The sequence below is a fragment of the Lepus europaeus genome, chromosome X (assembly GCF_033115175.1).
Source record: "Lepus europaeus isolate LE1 chromosome X, mLepTim1.pri, whole genome shotgun sequence".
Classification (NCBI taxonomy): Eukaryota; Metazoa; Chordata; class Mammalia; order Lagomorpha; family Leporidae; genus Lepus; species Lepus europaeus.
In genome coordinates this window covers 49,167,361-49,186,865 of record NC_084850.1, presented here as the reverse complement: position 1 = coordinate 49,186,865, position 19,505 = coordinate 49,167,361, and the positions used below count along the sequence as shown (strand labels likewise).

The following is a 19,505-nucleotide window of genomic DNA, read 5'->3' as shown; positions in this document are numbered from 1 at the left end:
AGACAGGACTTCCCTGGAGCCCCAAAGACCTTCCATCCTGGTTTAATTGTCTTCTTTATTTGACTGGTCTAGGTGATTGCTGCTGCAGGGAGGGGATTGTAAAGGAGACTTAGAGAGGGAGGGGAGAGGCTGGCTAAGTCTGCAAGTTTTCTGACCTCAGTGTTGGCAAAATGTTCCTTCCTTTTTGTTCACCTTTGCCTGACATTGATGATAGCCTGAGCTCCACCCTGAAACCCCTGTTTGGGGAGGAATGATGTTAAGGCTGGATGCAAAAGCTGACATGAACACTGCCACGCCCACTGCTTCGAGAGTTCTTTAGCATATATCCCTTGAGCAGGAGTACAGAAGTAAGTGGTTATGAAGCCTCCAACATCCTTCACCATGTATTTTTTATAAAAAACATCTATTTGGCCGGCGCCGTGGCTCAACAGGCTAATCCTCCGCCTAGCGGCGCCGGCACACCGGGTTCTAGTCCCGGTCGGGGTGCTGGATTCTGTCCCGGTTGCCCCTCTTCCAGGCCAGCTCTCTGCTGTGGCCCAGGAGTGCAGTGGAAGATGGCCCAAATGCTTGGGCCCTGCACCCACATGGGAGACCAGGAGAAGCACCTGGTTCCTGGCTTGGGATCAGCGCAGTGCGCCGGCCACAGCGGCCATTGGGGGGTGAACCAACGGCAAAAAGGAAGACCTTTCTCTCTGTCTCTCTCTCTCTCTCACTGTCCACTCTGCCTGTCAAAAATAAAAAAATAAAAATAAAAATAAAAACATTTATTTATTTATTTGAAAGTCAGAATTACAGAGAGAGAGAAGGAGAGGCAGACAGAAAGAGAGGTCTTCCATCCGCTGGTTCACTCCCAATTGGCCGCAACGGCCGGAGCTGAGCCAATGCAAAGCCAGGAGCCAGGAGCTTCCTCTGTGTCTCCCATGTGGGTGCAGGGGCCCAAGGACTTGGGCCATCCTCTACTGCTTTCCTAGGCCATAGCAGAGAGCTGGGTCAGAAGTGGAGCAGCTGGGACTTGAACTGGTGCCCCTATGGGATGCTGGCACTGCAGGCAGTGGCTTTACCCGCTATGCCACAGTGCCAGCCAGGTATTTTTATTTTTATTAAGCTTGTTTCTTAAGATATAAAGCAGTGAAACGACAATGGTGGAGTTTCACACATTGGAGCCCATGGGATACCGAAGTAGTTGGCGGCAAGAGGGTCTTCATAGGACCCTTCTCGTTATACTGTCTTGTTCAAAGTTCCCAAGATGAAACCGAGCATAGGGTTGGAAGCCCTCCGTGCCCAGTGAAGCCTCGTACCATGAGGTGCTTACCTAGAGGGTATATTTCCGTAGTAGGGAAAGAATTCTCAGAAATAGCCCTGTCATCTTACTGTCTGGCAGAATGGAGGGGTGTGTGGCCACTTGTGGAAGAAGATTCAAGATTGTGGCCCCATCTCTACCTGTGGCGATATGACTAAGAAAGCTGAGATCTGGAAGGCAGAAAGTTGCTGCCCAGGCAACAAATTAGCGTCACTAACCTGAGGTAGAATCCAGAGCATGGCCTTACGTGAGCTCTTCTGAATACTCCTAAAGTGAGATAATAAGAACTGTTGTTCATGGAGCGTGTACCGGAGGCCATGCACTGTGCTAAGTGCTGTTAGCCTGTTTCATGTGATCCTTACAAACGCCACATGAGATAGGTCATTCCCATTTCAGCCCTGAGGCTCAGAGAGTTGAATTATCCTGTCTCCACAGCTAGTTAGTTGCATAACTGGGATACCACCTCAGATCTGTTTTCCTTTAAAGCCCATCTTCTTAACCAATACATCACCAAGGCTTCATATCAGAAAATAAAGGTGGGGCCGGCGCTGTGGCGCAGCGGGTTAAAGCCCTAGCCTGAAGCGCTGGCATCCCATATGGGCACCGGTTCTAGTCCCAGCTGCTCCTCTTCCAATCCAGCTCTCTGCTATGACCTGGGAAAGCAGTGGAAGATGGCCCAAGTGCTTGGGCCCCTGCAGCCACATGGGAGACCTGGAGGAAGCTCCTAGCTCCTGGCTTTGAATCGGCCCACCTTGGGCCATTGCGGCCATTTGGGAGTGAACCAGTGGAGAAGACCTTTCTCTATGCCTCTCCCTCTCACTGTCTTTAACTACCTCTCAAATAAATAAATAAAATCTTAAAAACAGAAAAGAAAATAGAAGTGGGCTTGGAAGAGGAATGCCAGCTGGTTGAGGAAGCAGTCTGAATCACAGGCTGATACACATTTTTCAGAAATGCAATTTGTGATGTGTTTTAAGTACAGGCAAATGCTATAGCACTTTATTACAATTGTTGGCTTGGTAGTTTAAACCAGACCTTAGGGGATTATTTTGATGAATAGGCAAAACTCATTTTAATTAGCATAGCAATTGTTGGTAAATGGCACTTGAGGGAGTCTCCAAACAATTTGTTCACCAGTATTTTATTAAACCTCCCCTCTGTGATCTTATAAAAATCTTTTTCTTTGCTTTATGAATGAACAAGGAAGAATGTGCTAGGGTAAGGACTATGCATGCCAATTTTGACATCTAATGAATGTTGAAATTGACTACCCCATCTCCTTGAGCAGACAGTGTTAACTAAGGAGCTGAGAAAAAGGGTCAGCGTTTGTCTGCCATGGCCAAGAGAGTAGTCTTCCATGTCCTCCCAGTACAGACATACAGGTACATGTGACCAAGGACAATCAGTAGGTTTCGGTATATTTAAAAGGAAGTGTATCAATAGACCCAGGGGTTTAGGGAAAGCCTCATTGCAAGAAAAGTGTAGACATATGAATTTGAGAGATTATGGCTTCAAACTCTCCAATCCAGTGACATGGGCATAAAGAAGCCTTGGGACTAACCCTAGGTACCATCCTAGGAAGAGGCTCTGAGGTTAGAGTGGGTAGACAATTGGTGCTTGTTGCTGTTCCTGTACAGAACTCCTCTAGCAAACCTCGGTAGGTAACATCTGCTGCATAGGTGATCGCTTGCACGTTGATTTGATCAGTGATATCCTGGCCCGTGGACATCAGAGGCATTCTGATCTGTAGGCAGTTACATTGATAGCCACTCCCCAGAGCGTCTGATGCCAGGATTTTTCTGTGTGGGCTCCCAGCCACCATGTAAAGGAAACTTGATCAGCCCGCTAAGTGGAATGGAAGTACAGGAGCATGCTGGGAGGGAATGTTCCCTGACTCAGTGGATTGACCAAATGCATCCATATTTCCATTTACAGGAATCACCTTGCCTTGTATTACTTCTGGATTATATGGCCCATCGGGATCGTCTGGAGCACCTGGGTTCCCAGGTATGGAAAGAGGCTGAGCACATTTGTAAGGGCCATGAGCTAAAGAAAGTAAGGTGTAGCCCACTAGGGTTCCCCATTTCTGCGGGCAGCCTTAGGGATTGAGGAAACAGAATAGTTGCTGGAGAAGGCAGCCGGGAAAGGTGAGACCAGGAGAGGCTCCCCAAGATTCTAGGGTTTTTGATTGAACATCATAAATCCTAACTAGCCATGTTGCCTTTCCTTTGCCTTCACTACTTACATTTGTGTTTTCAGGCCCTAAGGGGACCCAGGGCCTCCCTGGGACTCCAGGCCAGCCTGGATTACGTGGAAATAAAGGAGAGCCAGGAAACCCCGGATTGGTTCATCTCCCTGAATTGCCAGGTGAGGAAGGAAGCTTCTCACCTGTGTGTGCTTTTGTGTCAGTGTGTTGGTGGCAGCCCTGTGCCGATTACAGGAAGCTAGGTGTGCTTTCTGGTGTGGATAGGATGACACAATTTCATACCCAGGCAAGACAGAGTGCAGCGCTGTGGAATGGCAGTGTATCAGAGCACTAAGTGCTATTGGACACCCACTGGGACTCCCCCTTAACTTTCAGATGAAGAAACTGGGGCCCAAATGGGAAGGAACTCGCCCACGTGGTGAAGCGTCCTAGTAACAGAGCCAGGACTCTGGAGGTTGTTTGTCTGCCAGTCCTGTGGCAGTTTCCGGGATCAGCTCCTAAAAGATTCAGATCAGTCCAAATCTCTGCTCCTTTTCTCATCTTCTGTTGCTCCAACCTGGACATCATGGTTCTCAAATTGTGCTCCCAGAGCCACCATCAGCAACACCTGAGAACGTGTTGGAAATGTACATTCTCAGCCACAAATGGCTAGCTGATGTGCATGTGCTCACGCCGCTCTGGGGGTGGGCCTGGCAATCTGTGTGTACACCAAGCCATTCTAATGCCTGGGCAGGTTTGAGAACCACCCCTGGTCCTGGTCTCCAGGCTCGCTAGGGCCCTGAGCTCTTGGGTTTATCAGTGCCTCAGCTCCCTCCACCTCCCTCTCCCCACCCAAGAAGATGGAGGTGTGACAGCAGGAGGTGGAGATGGAGTCTTTGCCAGAAGGCCTTGGCCGCTGCAGGAGCCCAGGAACAGTTGCTTATCCCTGCCTGCGGGCTGGGCTTGTGGACCTAGAACCTCCTCCAGGCCACACATGAGGCAGTCCCTGCTTCTGCACAAGCTGAACCAGAACCACAGACCCCTGATAGTCAAGAGAAATGATGCGTATTATTGCCATGCTAGTTTTTATGCTAGAAAAACCTGAGATCGCTACTGAAACAAATCACCTTTACACCCATGGCCTTTTCTTTCTGCCTCTGCATTCAGGATTTCCTGGACCTCGTGGGGAGAAGGGCTTGCCTGGGTTTCCTGGGCTCCCTGGAAAAGATGGCTTGCCTGGGAAGGCTGGCGGTCCAGGTTTACCAGGTTCCAAGGGAGTCCCTGGTGACATCTTTGGTGCTGAAAATGGTGCTCCGGGCAAGCAAGGCCTCCAGGGATTGCCAGGGGACAAAGGATTTTCTGGAGACTCTGGCCTTCCAGGACCCAAGGGTGACTCTATTTGCCCCTTATTTAACAGTCTGCAGAAAGCCTTAGAGTAACCGGTATTCTTGCATGAATCTGGGGTGATGGGTAAATGAGGGGGTTAAAATAAAATATCATTTGGCTCTGGCCCTCCTTTGGAGGAAATTTTCCTTGAATTGTCTGAGTCCATTCCCCCGACTTAGTAATTTCCTAGGTGGCCACACTGATTGGCAGATTTCTTGCAAAGCCTCTGGTTTACTGCTGGAAATAGCAAGAAGGCTGGAGCTGAGGAGATGATGGTGCCTGAACTGAGTCCCAGGCCAGGCTCGTCTGCTGGAAGTTGTTTGGGGGAAACCGTGCCTTCTATTGCTCCTGATCATCTGTCCCTTCCTTTCATTAGGTTTGCATGGGAGATCTGGCTTGCCAGGCCCCAAAGGTGAGCGGGGCAGCCCTGGATCACCAGGACTCATGGGCCTGCCAGGCCCCTTGGGGTCTGGTGGTCTGTATGGCATCAAGGGCAAATCGGGACTCCCAGGAGCACCTGGCTTTCCAGGCATTGCAGGTAAGTCCCAGCTTGACAGACTTCAGCTAGGCCCTGGATCCAGGCATCCTAGGGTGGGGGTGGGGGGCAATAGCAACAGTGTGTGACATGGCCAAATTTAGAATGCAACCTGACTTGCCTAGTGTTTCAAGTCTCAAATCACACGTCAGCCTAGCAGTTCCAGCAGAACAGGTTGCTGCATTTAGCTTCCAAAAGATTATCACAAAACACTCTCTGTCTCCTCCTGCCTGCTCCATACCCCCTTTTCATGCATCAGCCTCCCTCCTACCTTCCATAGCAGGGTAATGATATAGAACAGCCCCAAAGCTGGTTGGAAGAATCGCTATAGAACTCCCCAAACTGGGTCTGCCCACCTGATATGCAGAAAGCGAGTCACTGACGTCAGGGTGCTGGAAGAAAGGAGATGTTTCTTCAAAGCACAGAGCAAGGAGTCAGGCAGCTGTTGCTTCATTCTCCAGGCTCCTCAAGTGCCTAGGAGTGAAAGTTATTATGAATTGATGTTGGGGTTCGGAGGTGCATGTTCAATGGTTGGTTGGTGCAGGTCCCTGGTTGCTTGGCGGTGCACACGGCCTTCCTTTGATGGGTTGGTGATTCTGTGGTGGAAAATTGGGCTTCAGTCAGTCTGGGGGCTGCAAGGCAGGTGGTAATTACTTCCCGCTCAAGGCCTAGACTTCCTGGAGAAGAAAGCCCTCAAGAGAAGACTGTACATCAGGTTGTTCTCCATTGGAGAAATAAATGACCTCATGAGTCCAGTGATTAGAACCCCAAAGGGCTGGGTGATTAGGGACCTCCTAGAGGCAGCTGTACCACTCCCTAAGTTCAGTGAGTTCATTTTAGTTAAGTGGTTAATTAGCATTCGTAAAAGCAGGGTGAGGACACTTTGAGCAAAGGAAGGGGGCCTGGGAGTCTGGGAGACTGGGACCTAGTGGTATCTAGCATCTACATCAAAGTACCATATAGGGGCTCGGTTTTAATCTCCCCTATTTCGTGGTACTCTTCAATCCCTTAGGGAGTAAGGAAGACCTTTCTGGCTATTTCCTGCTATTAAGAGATGAAATGAGGTGTTCCAGGATTGGAGGAGAGGAATTTGTAGCCATTCATTTTAAGAAAATTCCTAGTCCTGGGCTTAACTGAATAGATTATCTGTGTTATGATAGTTTGGCCTAGCTAGTCCCTACACAGGATTATCTATCAGGTGCATCATCATTCCACAGTAATAATAAAAGCAACAACATACTAATATTCCTCTACCTATAATGCCAACCACAAAGATTAGTAGTTTCCGCCACCAGGGACTTCCAGAAGTAGAGCCACTGACTAATTAAGACTTGGTGAAGGGTCAGATGTAGCATTGATCCAGGTGTGTAACACTAAGGCATGCTGAATGTGATTTGTCATTGCTTTAGTGTGCAAAATCACATCCCTCAGCCCTGTCTCTATCCATTGCCAAAGCAGGGTTTGGAAATTGACATGCTTTTGTATATTTTTCCCATCTTCCTTGAACCCAAGGGAGGCTGAGAGCAGTCTCTCCCAGGGAAACTCAGTGCCATCAACATCCCTTTCGTTAGTTAGAGTAGGTATAAAGGATTCCTCTCTTACCTCTTCTGAGAGGTAAGCCATATGGGTTAGGGCTATGAGTTCAGCCTTCTGTACCAGGATACCTGGTGGCAATGTTTCTGTTTCCAAGGGTCTCTGGAGAATTACCACTGCATACCTTTTTTTTTTTGTAAAGATTTATTTATTTATTTGAAAGTCAGAGTTGCACAGAAAGAGGAGAGGCAGAGAGAGAGAGAGAGAGAGAGAGAGAGAGAGAGAGAGGTCTTCCATCTGCTGGTTCACTCCCCAGATGGCCACAACAGACAGAGCTGCGCCAATCCGAAGCCAGGAGCCAGGAGTTTCTTCCAGGTCTCCCACACGGGTGCAGGGGTCCAAGGACTTGGGCCATCTTCCACTGCCTTCCCAGGCCTCAGAAGAGACCATGATCAGAAATGGAGCAGCCAGGTCTTGAACCGGTGCCCATATAGGATGCCGGCACTGCAGGCAGCACCTTTACCCACTATGCCACAGCACTGGCCCCCACTGCATACCTTTTGATTTCTCTGGTCGGTGGAGCTGTTTCCAACCATGAAGAGTTCCAGCTCTGGGTCTCTAAGGGTATAGCATTCAGGTCCAGCCTGCTAGGATATACTTGTGAAATAACTTGTAAGCAATCATATATATATATATATATATATATATATATATATATATATTTTCCCCAGGGAGATCTGGGGACAAGGTGGCTGGATTTAAAGGTGATACAGTTTTAGAGTACCATTTCAGTTATCAAATAGTAAGGGTTGATATTTCCCCATATGACTGGAAGTGAGCCAGTAATCTCTCTTCTGTTCCAGAGTGAACGGACTGCTTGTCTCCTGGAGTACATCATTCTCAGATCATCCAGCTTTGGGTGAAAATGTCCAGATTTTTGTAACATGTGCCATTGGTTATTTGTTTTTTACAAATCTTGCCTCTGGCAGAGTCTTCCTTTATAACTCTTCAGGTTTATCTAATTGGGCTGAGGGCTGACACCAGTGACACCGTCATGATGTTTATTCCCTCATTGTGATCAAGATCGTCTTTCTGGAAACACCACTGAGTGATCATCCTGTAGCTAGGTTCTGTTTGTTTCTCACTGCCACCTTGGATTTGACCTGGCTGTTGACTTGACCCGCTCCCCCATTGGAAGAGGTGATTGAGAACCAAAAGTCAGTGTCAAAAGACCTTTTAGCCACATTTGATCACCAAAAAGGTTTTAGAAGGAGTGGTTCATAGGTTAACTTTGCCTGGATTCCATTATTAAACTTTTTTTTAAAGATTTATTTATTTATTTGAAAGGCAGAGTTACAGAGAGAGAGAGAGAGAGAGAGGTCTTCCATCCACTGGTTCACTCCCCAATTGGCCGCAACAGCCGAAGCTGTGCCCATCCGAAGCCAGGAGCTTCTTCTGGGTCTCCCACACGGGTGCAGGGGCCCAAGGACTTGGGCCATCTTCTACTGCTTTCCCAGGCCATAGCAGAGAGCTGGATCGGCAGTGGAGCAGCACCAGCATCCCACATGGGCACCAGGTTCTAGTCCTGGCTGCTCCTCTTCCAGTCCAGCTCTCCGCTGTGGCCCGGGAAGGCAGTGGAGGATGGCCCAAGTGCTTGGGCCCTGCACCCACATGGGAGACCAGGAAGAAGCACCTGGCTCCTGGCTTCGGATCGGCACAGCGCCGGCCATAGCAGCCATTTGGGGGGTGAACCAATGGAAGGAAGACCTTTCTCTCTGTCTCTCCCTTTCACTGTCTATAACTCTACCTGTCAAATAAATAAATAAATAAATAATTCTAAAACTCAGCAATTCACAAGGAGAGCCAGTGATGTTCATCGCGTATAATATCTTAGAAAGCACCTGTATGAGTTTTTTAATTTTTAAAAATATATATAAAGGGAACAGGTTTCCCGCATTTCATATCTACGGTTTCAAGAACATCACAGTACTTCTCATGTTACCCTCTCTCCTTCCTTCCTTAGTTTTCTTTTAATTTTTGCAATGAAATACTTTCAATTTACTTTAATCACAAGCTTAATCCTCTACTAAGTAAAGAATTCAACAAGTAGTAAGTAGAAAAATCACTATTCCTCGGGAGTGTAGACAAGGGCTGTGAACAACAATCCAACAGTCAAATCTCAAAATGTTAATTTTGCTCATATATATTACATATTTTTGTATTCTCACAAAGCAGAGAAAACATACACTATTTGTCTTTTGGAGACTGACTTAGTTCACTGAGCAGAATAGTCTCCAATTGCATCCATTTTGTTGAGAAAGACGGGATTTCATTCTTTTTATGGCTGAGTAACATTCCATTGTGTATATATACCGCATTTTCTTTATCCAGTCATCAGTTGATGGGCATCTGCATTGATTATGGTTTTACAAAATGTCTCTTTTAGGCCTCTAGGATTGTAACACAAGGGGGCAATCTCAAAGATGTCTGAAGGGCCCCTGGTTCTCTTTTTGCATTAAGAGAACAGTCCTTGGTGGTAAGTCACACCAGGACCACTAGACTTTTACAAATTTGATATAATCTGTAAGACATATCAGTAACATACTATATAGGTATAAAGTTTAGCATCACTCACAACTTAACAGTGCTTTCCATACAGTGCAAATCAGCCTACTTAGCACTTGGGCCATCTTCTACTGCTTTTCCCAGGCCATAGCAGAGAGCTGGATTAGAAGTACAGCCACTGGGACAGGAACCGGTGTCCATATGTGATGCCAGCGCCACAGGCAGAGTGCTGATCCCCATCATCCAGGCTTTTAAGAGAAACATTTTTGGTGTACAGTCCTGCTAAATTAAAACTAAGGAGGGGGGCTGGTGCTGTGGCGTAGCAGGTAAAGCCACCACCTACAGTGCTGGCATCCCATATGAGCGCCAGTTTGAGTCCTGGCTGCTCCACTTCCAATCCAGCTCTCTGCTATGGCCTGGGAAAGCAGTAGAAGATGACCCAAGTCCTTGGGCCCCTGCACCCACATGGGAGACCTGGAAGAAGCTCCTGGCTCCTGGCTTCGGATCAGTGCAGCTCCAGCGGTTGCAGCCAGGAGCCAGGAGCTTCCTCCAGGTCTCCCACGTGGGTGCAGGGGCCCAAGGACTTGAGCCATCTTCTACTGCTGTCCCAGGCCATAGCAGAGAGCTGGAGTGGAAGTGGAGCAGCCGGTTCTCGAACCAGGGCCCATATGAGAGGCCAGCATGGCAGGCGGCGGCTTTACCCACTACGTCACAGCGTCAGCCCCTAGGGGATTTTTATGATGGCAAAATGGGCTTCAGTCAGTCTGGAGGGCTACAATACAGGGAGGGGGGCAGTAGTTGCTTTCTTCTCTTGGTTTAGAGTTTCTGGAAAAGAAACCTCTGGAGAAAAGACCCAACATGAAGATGTTCTCCATTGGAGAAAATAAAAACACCTCATGAGTCCAGTGATTAGTACCCTTAGGTCTGCTGACTGGGGGCCTTATAGGGTCAGCTGCACCACCTTCTCAATTGGATGAGTTTGACTAAGTGGTTGATTAGCAATCAAAAAATCAGGTGAGGACACTTCAAGCTGAGGGAGGAAGGCTGGGAGACTGGGAGCTGGCCATATGTAGCATCTGCATTCCAGGCACTGTATAGGGGCTCGTGTTCAGGAAGTTATTGTCATTGCAATGGATCTCGCCCCTCTCCATTGCTCTCGCTGAGGCTGCGGAGAGCAGGCGCTGGGCTGGAGAACAAGGACATGCTGCCCCAATGCGTTTTGCTCAGCTGTGAGGCCTGCCACCCCCCTACCCCACCCCTCGCTTCCAGCCTACTGTTTGCAACCTGCCTTTTGCTTGCACCACCCGCCTCACTCCCACTCAGGGACCACATCCACCCCCCTCCCCTTACGCCTGGCCAAGTGACTGAAGCCAAGTTCTTTGCAGAGCCATTGAGATCCTCTGGATCGCCTTTGTCCTCCTGTCCTGCTGCCATCTTCTCGTAGACTGCCTTGGTTTTGAAATCACAGCACACAAGGTCACAGACTAAGACCCCCACCAGGGGATTCTCTGATTCTACACTATGACATGGCCTTGTTTACAAGGCCGGGCAGCCCTGAGCTCATGCTGTGGGCTTGGCTCCCATTGAATTCCCTTCCCTTGTGCTGGAGTCCCCTGCACAGCCTCCCATTGGAATCCTGGAGCCTGAAGCTACTTGGTGCTTTTCATTTCAGAGGCAACCAAGTCAGCCATTCATTTAGGTCCTTGGGGGCTCAAATACCTCTGTCGTCATTGATTTAATCCTTTGGTTTTTTTTTTTTGTTTTGTTTTGTTTTAATTTCCTTGCTTTGTACCTGAACATTCCACTTTGGCAGCAGCTCAAGAGATTAATCCCATTGACCAACTTAAAGCGTGGTCAAAAACTGCTCACAATACCTAGGAGACCGAAGGGGCCTCGTGGGTTTCTACAGCACTTGGCACTAGGGGGTCTTTCAACCCTAATGCCAAGGAACTGACTGACTTCACTGCTGGCTTGAGGGATTAAAAGGGCAGCCCTGTAGCCAAGGCTCCCTGAGAGGCTGAAACAACAGCTCAGCTTTAACCTCTGTTTCACTGATTGAAACAGCCATTGTGCTGGGATTCAGACTGGAAGTACCGGGAAACTGGAGCCCACTCACCACCCTGGCTTCACAGAGCTCCATTCAGAGGCAAAAACATGAAGCACATTCATAAAAAGGAGAAGTTATAATAAGAAGGGGCTTGCCCTTGCCCCCAACTTCTATGCCATGCTGGAAGTGACAGCCACTGGGCATGGTGCTCAGGGTGCTAGGTGCTAAATGCTCTAGCCAGCTGAGAACTTGGCCTGTTAACAGCTTGCATAGGTCATTGTTAAAGGCCCATTCACAAAACACAGCAAGCCACCCAATCAGCCGCCATGGGAATAGGCAGTGGGCCAAATCTGGCCACAGCCTCACGTGACAGTTGTCTTGTGTTCTCTCCTCTGCTCATTCAGGACATCCTGGAAAGAGAGGTCCGAAAGGTGAGCCAGGCTACCCTGGCGCAACTGGAAAGAGAGGCCAGCCTGGGCTCCAAGGCCATTCTGGATCTCCCGGGGTAGCAGGCCTCCTGGGGAGCCCAGGGTTGCCAGGGGACACTGGCTTGCCAGGCCTCCTGGGCCCAAAGGGTAAGTGAAATGAGAAGGACGGACAGGGAAGTGACAAGGGGGTGCCAAAAAGGAGCTCCCCAGCTGCTTCTCTTATTCTAGGCTCCCTACCCAGGGGTGAGGAAGAGGGAGGGAGGAAGGCAGGGCTTCTTGCGGCAAGGTAGTTAGACAAGCCAGTGCTGGTGGTGAGGGTCACCCTCCAGGGTGAGTCACGCACCCTGCCCGCCGGGTGGAACACTGGGCTGTATAGCAGAGTCAGCAAAGCCCGGAGCAGGAACAGCCACACTGGGTTGATTCATTTGCATGATCCCTAGGATTGCCCTGAGAGCCATTGGTGGTTGTGCAGGAGGCGTCTCTATATTAAACAGAGGACAGAAACTGGTCCAAGGCCACACAACTGGTTAGTAACAGAGCCAGGCTCCAGAGCTAATCTCCTGCCTGCTGTCCCCAGGCTTGATTATTTTTCTAAGTGGCACATGAGCCGTAACTTGGTGAATCCAAAGAGAGAGGCTCACTTCCTCCTTCCTTTGTGGTGCTTAGTGCCATGTCCCCGTTCTGAGACTGTAGAGTTAGAGACACCTAACTTCTTTGCAATTTCCAAGCTGTGTGACTTTGGACCATTTATTCAACCTCTCTGAGCCTATGTTTCCTTTCATGCAAAATGGGGGTACTAGAAATTTTTCTTTCTCAACAGGCGAGAAGGGGTCCATTGGACTGGTCGGTTTCCCAGGGGTTCCAGGTCTTCCTGGTATTCCTGGCACAAGTGGACTAAAGGGAATTTCGGGATCACCTGGGAAATTGGGAGCATTTGGACAGGCTGGTGGTCCTGGTGAAAAAGGTAAGCTGGAGACTTGAATTCCAGAGCTATGACTCATGTTTTACAAGGTGTGCTGTGCTTGTTGGCTCCGTCATATGACTCTGTTAGATAAGATTTGAGGCTTCAGAATGAAGACATTTGAAGTCAGAAGATCTAATGACTTCTGAGTCTGACTGCGAGGCCTTGTCTGTACCGTCCCAGGTGGTCAGTGGAGGCGGGTTTTGAGTAGGGTCTAAAATTGCTGGCAGACTGTGGATGTATCGAAGGAGAGAGCACACACACAGACATGCGAGCTTGGAGGCCTGAGAGCGCGGAAGATGCAAGGGTGCAGGAAGAAAGCCAGGAGGTGACGTAGGAAGGAATGATACGGAAGGTCAATCCTTGCCTGGCCTTGTGTCTAAGCTCTCTGTTTCAGGAAAAACCTGGCATATGAGAACCAGCTGCCAACAGAGAAGAGGATTGAGAGACCAAAGAAAGAGGACGAATCCAAGATTCCATAGAGTATGATTTATTGGAGAGGCTTTAGGGACAGAAGCATGGTCTTGGGCAGCCATAAGATGGATGGATCTCTGCATCATGGAGCAAGAAATCAGTTTTATAGACAAAGATGTTCTGCAGCTAACTTAAGTGCACCTGGATTTCCTTAGTAAATATTAACATTCCTGACACTAGATACGGCCCATTCCAGGGTCCGGCCTGGCAAGACAAGCCTGGCAGTTTATCTTAATGACTTCATTTACCCCATAAGATGTGCTATAACTCTTAGGATTACCTAAAGAGCAAGGTGGCAGTTACGTCCAAGACGGCTGTGGACATACCAAGCTGAATCCTTACATCCACGCCTTGTAACTGTCTCACAGTCTCACTACCCCCTCCCTTCCGTGATGGACCCCAAGCCTGCAAGGGCTTCTGAACATTGTCTTGGTGAAGTGTTTTGGGCCCATTTTTGCCCAGCTTCTCAGCAGAATCCACAGTAGCAATAGAGGCACAAGCTTGAAAAGAAACCGAAGGTGATTATGCAGATTGTACTAACAATAGGAAAACCTTGACCGGAAAAGCAGACCCCAGTGGAAACAGCAGCAAAAACAACATTGGCCACAGCTGTGGATAGAAACATACCTGCTTTGTAAGGACTTAGCTTGGGCAATCTGTGCAGTCTGACGAGGCAACGCAGGCAGACAGCAGAGCAGCAGCAGCTGGGGGCTGGTGTTGGGGAGAGGGGGCAGACCACACATGTTGGTTCTCTAGAGAGTGACAAGATCTCTAAAGCTAAGGGGGAAATGGCCTGACCTACCAGCCAACTTTAGTGCCCGAGGTGTTTCCTTTAGCTCACTCAGGGCATTAGCTGTGATCCCAGGTTTGCAGGCTAGTGCGATAGAAGGGAGACCAATTTAGGAGGGCTGGAAACTCCTCCCACTGTGGCAAGAAATAGCCAATCCACTCCCAGGGCAACAGACCCTTCCAGCCCTGTTTCCACTGACCCCTCCCCGTGGGCTCAGGGTTTGTAGCAACTCAGGAAGCAGAGTATAAGGATGTGCAGCTCGGGCACGGATGCTATCTGAGACAGGCGCTCATTAGGGGCAGGCGTGCCAGCCACGTGAGTGCTCACGTGTATTCATGCTTCTCTAAGGGCTTCAGTTCAGTTGGCCAAGGTGGGTTTACCTAACAGGGTCCATATTTATGGTTTTAACAAGCTATTTGTTTTGCACCACCAACCCTGCTGCCTGGGGGTTACGTGGCAGATCACATCATGTGCTTGAGTGTTACTACTGGCTCTGTCACGCATAGTTTTGTTGATGGGCTGCCCTGATCTAACCCTGCCTCAAATCAGATAGCATCATGGGTGGGTTGTGCTGCAATAGCAGTCCAGACACGTGTGTTCCCCCTGCGGGACCCATCTGTATACCAAGTATTTCAGGTACAGGAGCCACCCTTTGCACATAGTGGGCCTAGGCGCTGAGACAAATGGGAAATGAAAGGCCACAAAGGGCCTCACAGAAGCCTGTACATCCATTGCTATGTGGGATATAGGGAAAGTTGGTGCTCTGTCAAGGACCATGCCAAGTATTAAATGGATCATTTGTAATGATGTATTTATTTATTTATAAGTCAGACTGAGAGAGAAAGAGAGAGAGATCTTCCTCCCCTGGTTCATTCCTCAAATTGCCACAACAGATGGAGCTGGGCCAGGCCAAAGCCAGGAGCCAGGAGCTTCTTCCAGGTCTCCCATGTGGGTGCAGGGGCCTAAGCACTTGGGCCACCTTCCACTGAGTTCTCAAGCACACCAGTAGAGAGCTGGATGGGAAGTAGAGCAGCCGGGACTCGAACTGGTGCCCATAGGAGATGCCAGAACTACAGACCGTGGCCTAAGCCACCGTGCCCCAGCGCCTGCCCATTAAATGTATCTGACCCAGCTAGCTCACCCTGAGAAACTTCACAGATGGGCCAAGGCCTTGATTTTTGGGGGGACACATAGGCTGTCCTCTCACCTAGAAGTAGGTGCAAAAACGATCTACTGTGTCCTATAAGAGAGCATCATTCTGCATTTAGCATGCTATCAATAGAACAAAACCAGCCAAATGCCAGTAGCAAATGAGAACAGGATGAGGTCCCCTTGCCAAAGACGCAGTGAGAATAGCAGGAGTACGCAGATACGCTTGGGGCAGCATCTGGAAACTCCACCGTCTGCCCTCCCTTGAAGGTGAAGGTGAACTGATCTTGTGAACCTGCTTGTAAAGGGATGCTGGACAAAGCCTTAGCTAAGTCTAAGACAGCAGACACAGGACCAAGAGAAGCTGGTAGGTTTTCTAACACCTGGGTTATACTGAGAATAGCAGTGCCAAGATTGGGTCACGTTTGTTTTCTAGTTACCCAGACTGGTCTCTCAGTTTGCTCTTCCCCAGGCTTACTTCGTTCTCTTTTTCCCTGTTTGGTGACAAGGCACACTGTATCACAGCAACGTCTATTCTCTATCAAGTCAACTACAGCTTCCTCAGCATCACACCCATCCTGCCCAGCAACTGGACTAAGGACCTTACCATTGAGGGCGAGGGGACTACTTTGTAACAGCTGGTGGTATACACGCTGGTGATAAAAACCGCCTTACTGGGCCTCTCAAGTAACAGGGTGTAGATGGCCTGCCACATTCCCACTGTGATAAGGGAACAATTTCCCCTCGCAGGGCAGGTGCTATGCAGCCACCTCCTAAGCGCTGAGTGGGTTGTGAGAGTATTCGTTTTCTCAACTCTATTTCCTGCCAAAGAAATACCAGCTCCTCCCAGAGCTCAAAACCTCACCACACAGGCAGTCAGACTCTCACAAGCCTGTTGTTTAAGTTTCGGCCATGTCTAACAACCCCTCGAGGTATATTCTCTGGTCATCAGAGCTTTGTGCACAGGGGCCAGTTCCACTTGAGCTGCCTGTTGTGTTCCTTGGACTTTTGTCATTCACTGCAAAGGCCCTCGAGCAGAGAAGCACAGGTCATAGGCAGGGGGAGAGTCTTCCTCTCTAACCGCCTTAACATCTCCTCACCCTCCTCCTCACTCCCTTCCTCCCAGAGATTCCAGTGTTTTATGACCCACTCAGGTCGTGTGACAGTAGCCCTAACTTGTTGCTAATTCTACTTCGTGTCTCCTAGTTGGACAAAACAGCAGGCTAGAGTCTCTAACTTAGAATCCCATTGCTCTACTTCCTCTATCAAGTTGGAAGCCGGGAGCTAAATGGAGATATGCCTATGCCTCTCTAACTGTAATTCCTCCTCAAGTTGTCTTACCTTCGCCTCTGTGGTTTGTTACATGGCCTACAACAATGACTATCCAATTGTGGTTTTGGTGACATTCAGCAAACAGTTGCTCCAAACCCAGCGATGCTTTGGGGACATTCCCATACTCACCCAGTGGGCTTCAAGTATCCAGCATGTAGGCCACCCCTCCCCACAGAGAGATAAATGGCCTGCCCAGGATTTCTTCCAAGAACTCATAATATGACAATTGCTTTAAGTAACACCTTGACCTGAGAATCAGTCCTGAAGGCTTCCTGGTCTTCCTGAAAAGCCTAGCAAAAAATGTTCTACATGAAGGACCTCTGTGAGTGAGACCCCAGTGGAAAGAAGTGGCCATCAAAGAAGGATGTATTTTTTTTTCTAAAGAGAGGAGAGAACTTCCACTTTGCGTATGGCCTTGTCTAATACTGAGTGTGTTGAGTCAAAAGGCTTCCATAGCCCAGGCAGCTCATGTCAAGAGCCTTAGGTAGTCACTGATGTCATACATAAGAGAGTTAATTGTTAAATTAACAACAGGAGTCACTGTGCACTAATTCCCCATGTAGGACCTCTGTCCTCAATGAGTTGTATTATGAGAGTTAACTGTAAAACCAGTTCACAAAACAGTTTTTTGTGTGTGTACAAATTGTTGAAATCTTTACTTAGTATAGAGTTGGTCTTCTGTGTACAAAGTTAATTGAAAATGAATCTTAATGGAGAATGGGACTGGGAAGGGGACAGGGAGGAGAAGTAGGGGTGGGAGTACAGGTATGGTGGGAAGAATAACTACATCCCTAAAGTCATACTTAACAAATTTGTATTCCTTAAAAAATAAATTTTAAAAAAAGAATACTTCCTCCCCCTTGCCCATTTCTTCTGTTTCCTGGCTGGCTTGACAATTCATTCAGGAAAAAAAAAACAGTTTATGCAAACTGATCACCAAAGGTGGAAGCAGCCCAGAGATCAATGAAAGAGGACAAATTCAAGATTATATAGAGTATAATTTTTCAGAGGGACTTAATGGGCAGATGCATGGTTTCGGCCAGCCACAAGACATTGTTCTCTGCACCAATGCACAATGACACGAGAGAAAAAGTGTTTTAGAGACAAAAGTGGCCTGCAGCTAACTGAAGTACACCTGAACTTCCTCAAGGCATACATTCCAGGCACTAGATAAAGGACATTCCAGGGTCCAGCCTGGCAAGACAAGCCTAGTGGATTATCTCAATGACTTTGTCTATCTCATAAGGTTTGGGATGATTGTTGGGATTACCTGAAGACAAGAATTGCCTTTACAACCCAAAAGACTATGGTATATCAAGCTGAATCCCAGTACTCTCTCACACACTTCACCTCCTGATCTCCGTACCTGCAGGTCACAGGGGTGATCCAGGGCCAGCCGGAATACCAGGCTCAAGATTTCCAATGCTCAACATTTTGCTCAAAGGTGACAAAGGCTCTCAGGGCTCAGCTGGCTCCAATGGATTTCCTGGCCTCAGAGGTAATTGGGCAGGGGGTGGGTAAGAGCGATGCTCAAAAAGGGGTTTTACAAAAAAATTTGACTTCCTTCCTGAGAGAAGGCCTCAAAGTACAAAGACCTCACAGAGCAATAGTTTGAGTGGCAGTAAGGGGTGTTCAAGAAGGGTGCCATCCCTGCACTGGAGGGGTGCCTGAGGGGTTGAACTACAGAGTGTGCTACCTCTGGAGGAGCCTGGCAGATAGAGGGGCATGTGCACCGAGCTGCTGTCCTGGTGCTGGAACTTCAGTAGCCCTGGCATTGCCCCATAAGGCTAAAGGCACCCCCACTACCTACCACCACCCCTAAACTGCCACCTGAGCCTGTACTTGGTCTGTGACCCAAGGAACGTGCACCTTGGTGGTCACTTTCCAAGACTCTTTTTTCCAAGCCCTTTTGTTTCTTTCCCAGGAGACAAAGGAGAGACTGGACTCCCTGGGCTACCAGGCCTGCCTGGAACTCGTGGCCTGCCCAGCACCATCAAAGGGCTTCCCGGAAATCCAGGCCCTTCTGGTTCCATAGGACTGCCAGGTTTACCTGGTCTGAAAGGGTCTCGGGGAATCATGGGTTTCCCAGGAATGCCAGGACAAAGTGTGAGTGTGACCAGATCTTTGTCTCACCACCAGGGAAGGAGCTCCATAGCAGAAGGACATGCCCCTGGTTTCCACCTTCCTGATCCCAGCCCCAGTCCCCAAGGGCATCCTTAGATAAAGCCCTCACCTGGGATCTTCTAGAATTTTTCCTCCCTTCCCTGAACATTCCCCCCTCCATGCTTTTGTCCATATTTTCTCCCAAACGTGGCAAAGCTTCCCGCCCCGCTCTGCAATCCCAACACCTGCTTGCCTCTCAGGTCCTACCCCAGATACCATCTCCTCCAGGAGTCCCTGAGTTCCTGCCACAGTGACCTTAAATATGCTTTTCACTGCTTACATGGATCTTTGAAGGTCCTGTGTGATGTTGAACTTCCTCAATGAGATTACTAGGGCTTGCGAACCCGAAACAGCTTGCACACTTCTCTGTTCGCATCCCACTGCCAGCATTCCACATTGAACTTGGCACACGGCAAAACTTCAGTACAGACTTCTTGGTGTTTTGCTGAAGTGGTCTTTGGAAGGTCTACAAGTGGCAGCAACAAGCCAAGAATCAAGCCCAATTTCTCTGAACTCTTAAAAGGCGGAGAAGAATAGGGTTTGAATCTCAGCCCCATCACGTATTATTAGCTCTGTGATCTTGTGCACATTGCTTAGCTTCCCCTGAACCTCATTTTGCCCATCTGTACAAAATGAGAAGAATATCAAAATGTCCTT

The 19,505-nt window shown here is 48.7% G+C and overlaps 1 protein-coding gene across 1 annotated transcript in view; it reads left to right on the top strand.

Annotated features, from left to right (window-relative positions):
- The window catches only part of LOC133752593 (collagen alpha-6(IV) chain-like), an 81,497-nt gene that overhangs the window by 43,679 nt on the left and 18,313 nt on the right, over nt 1-19,505 (top strand). Inside the window, exons 22-29 of the mRNA XM_062183037.1 lie at nt 3,236-3,307; nt 3,560-3,667; nt 4,653-4,874; nt 5,248-5,409; nt 11,956-12,126; nt 12,800-12,943; nt 18,058-18,183; nt 18,610-18,791. Of these exons, the coding sequence (XP_062039021.1) occupies nt 3,236-3,307; nt 3,560-3,667; nt 4,653-4,874; nt 5,248-5,409; nt 11,956-12,126; nt 12,800-12,943; nt 18,058-18,183; nt 18,610-18,791 (1,187 nt within the window). The remainder of the gene's footprint in view (nt 1-3,235; nt 3,308-3,559; nt 3,668-4,652; nt 4,875-5,247; nt 5,410-11,955; nt 12,127-12,799; nt 12,944-18,057; nt 18,184-18,609; nt 18,792-19,505) is intronic.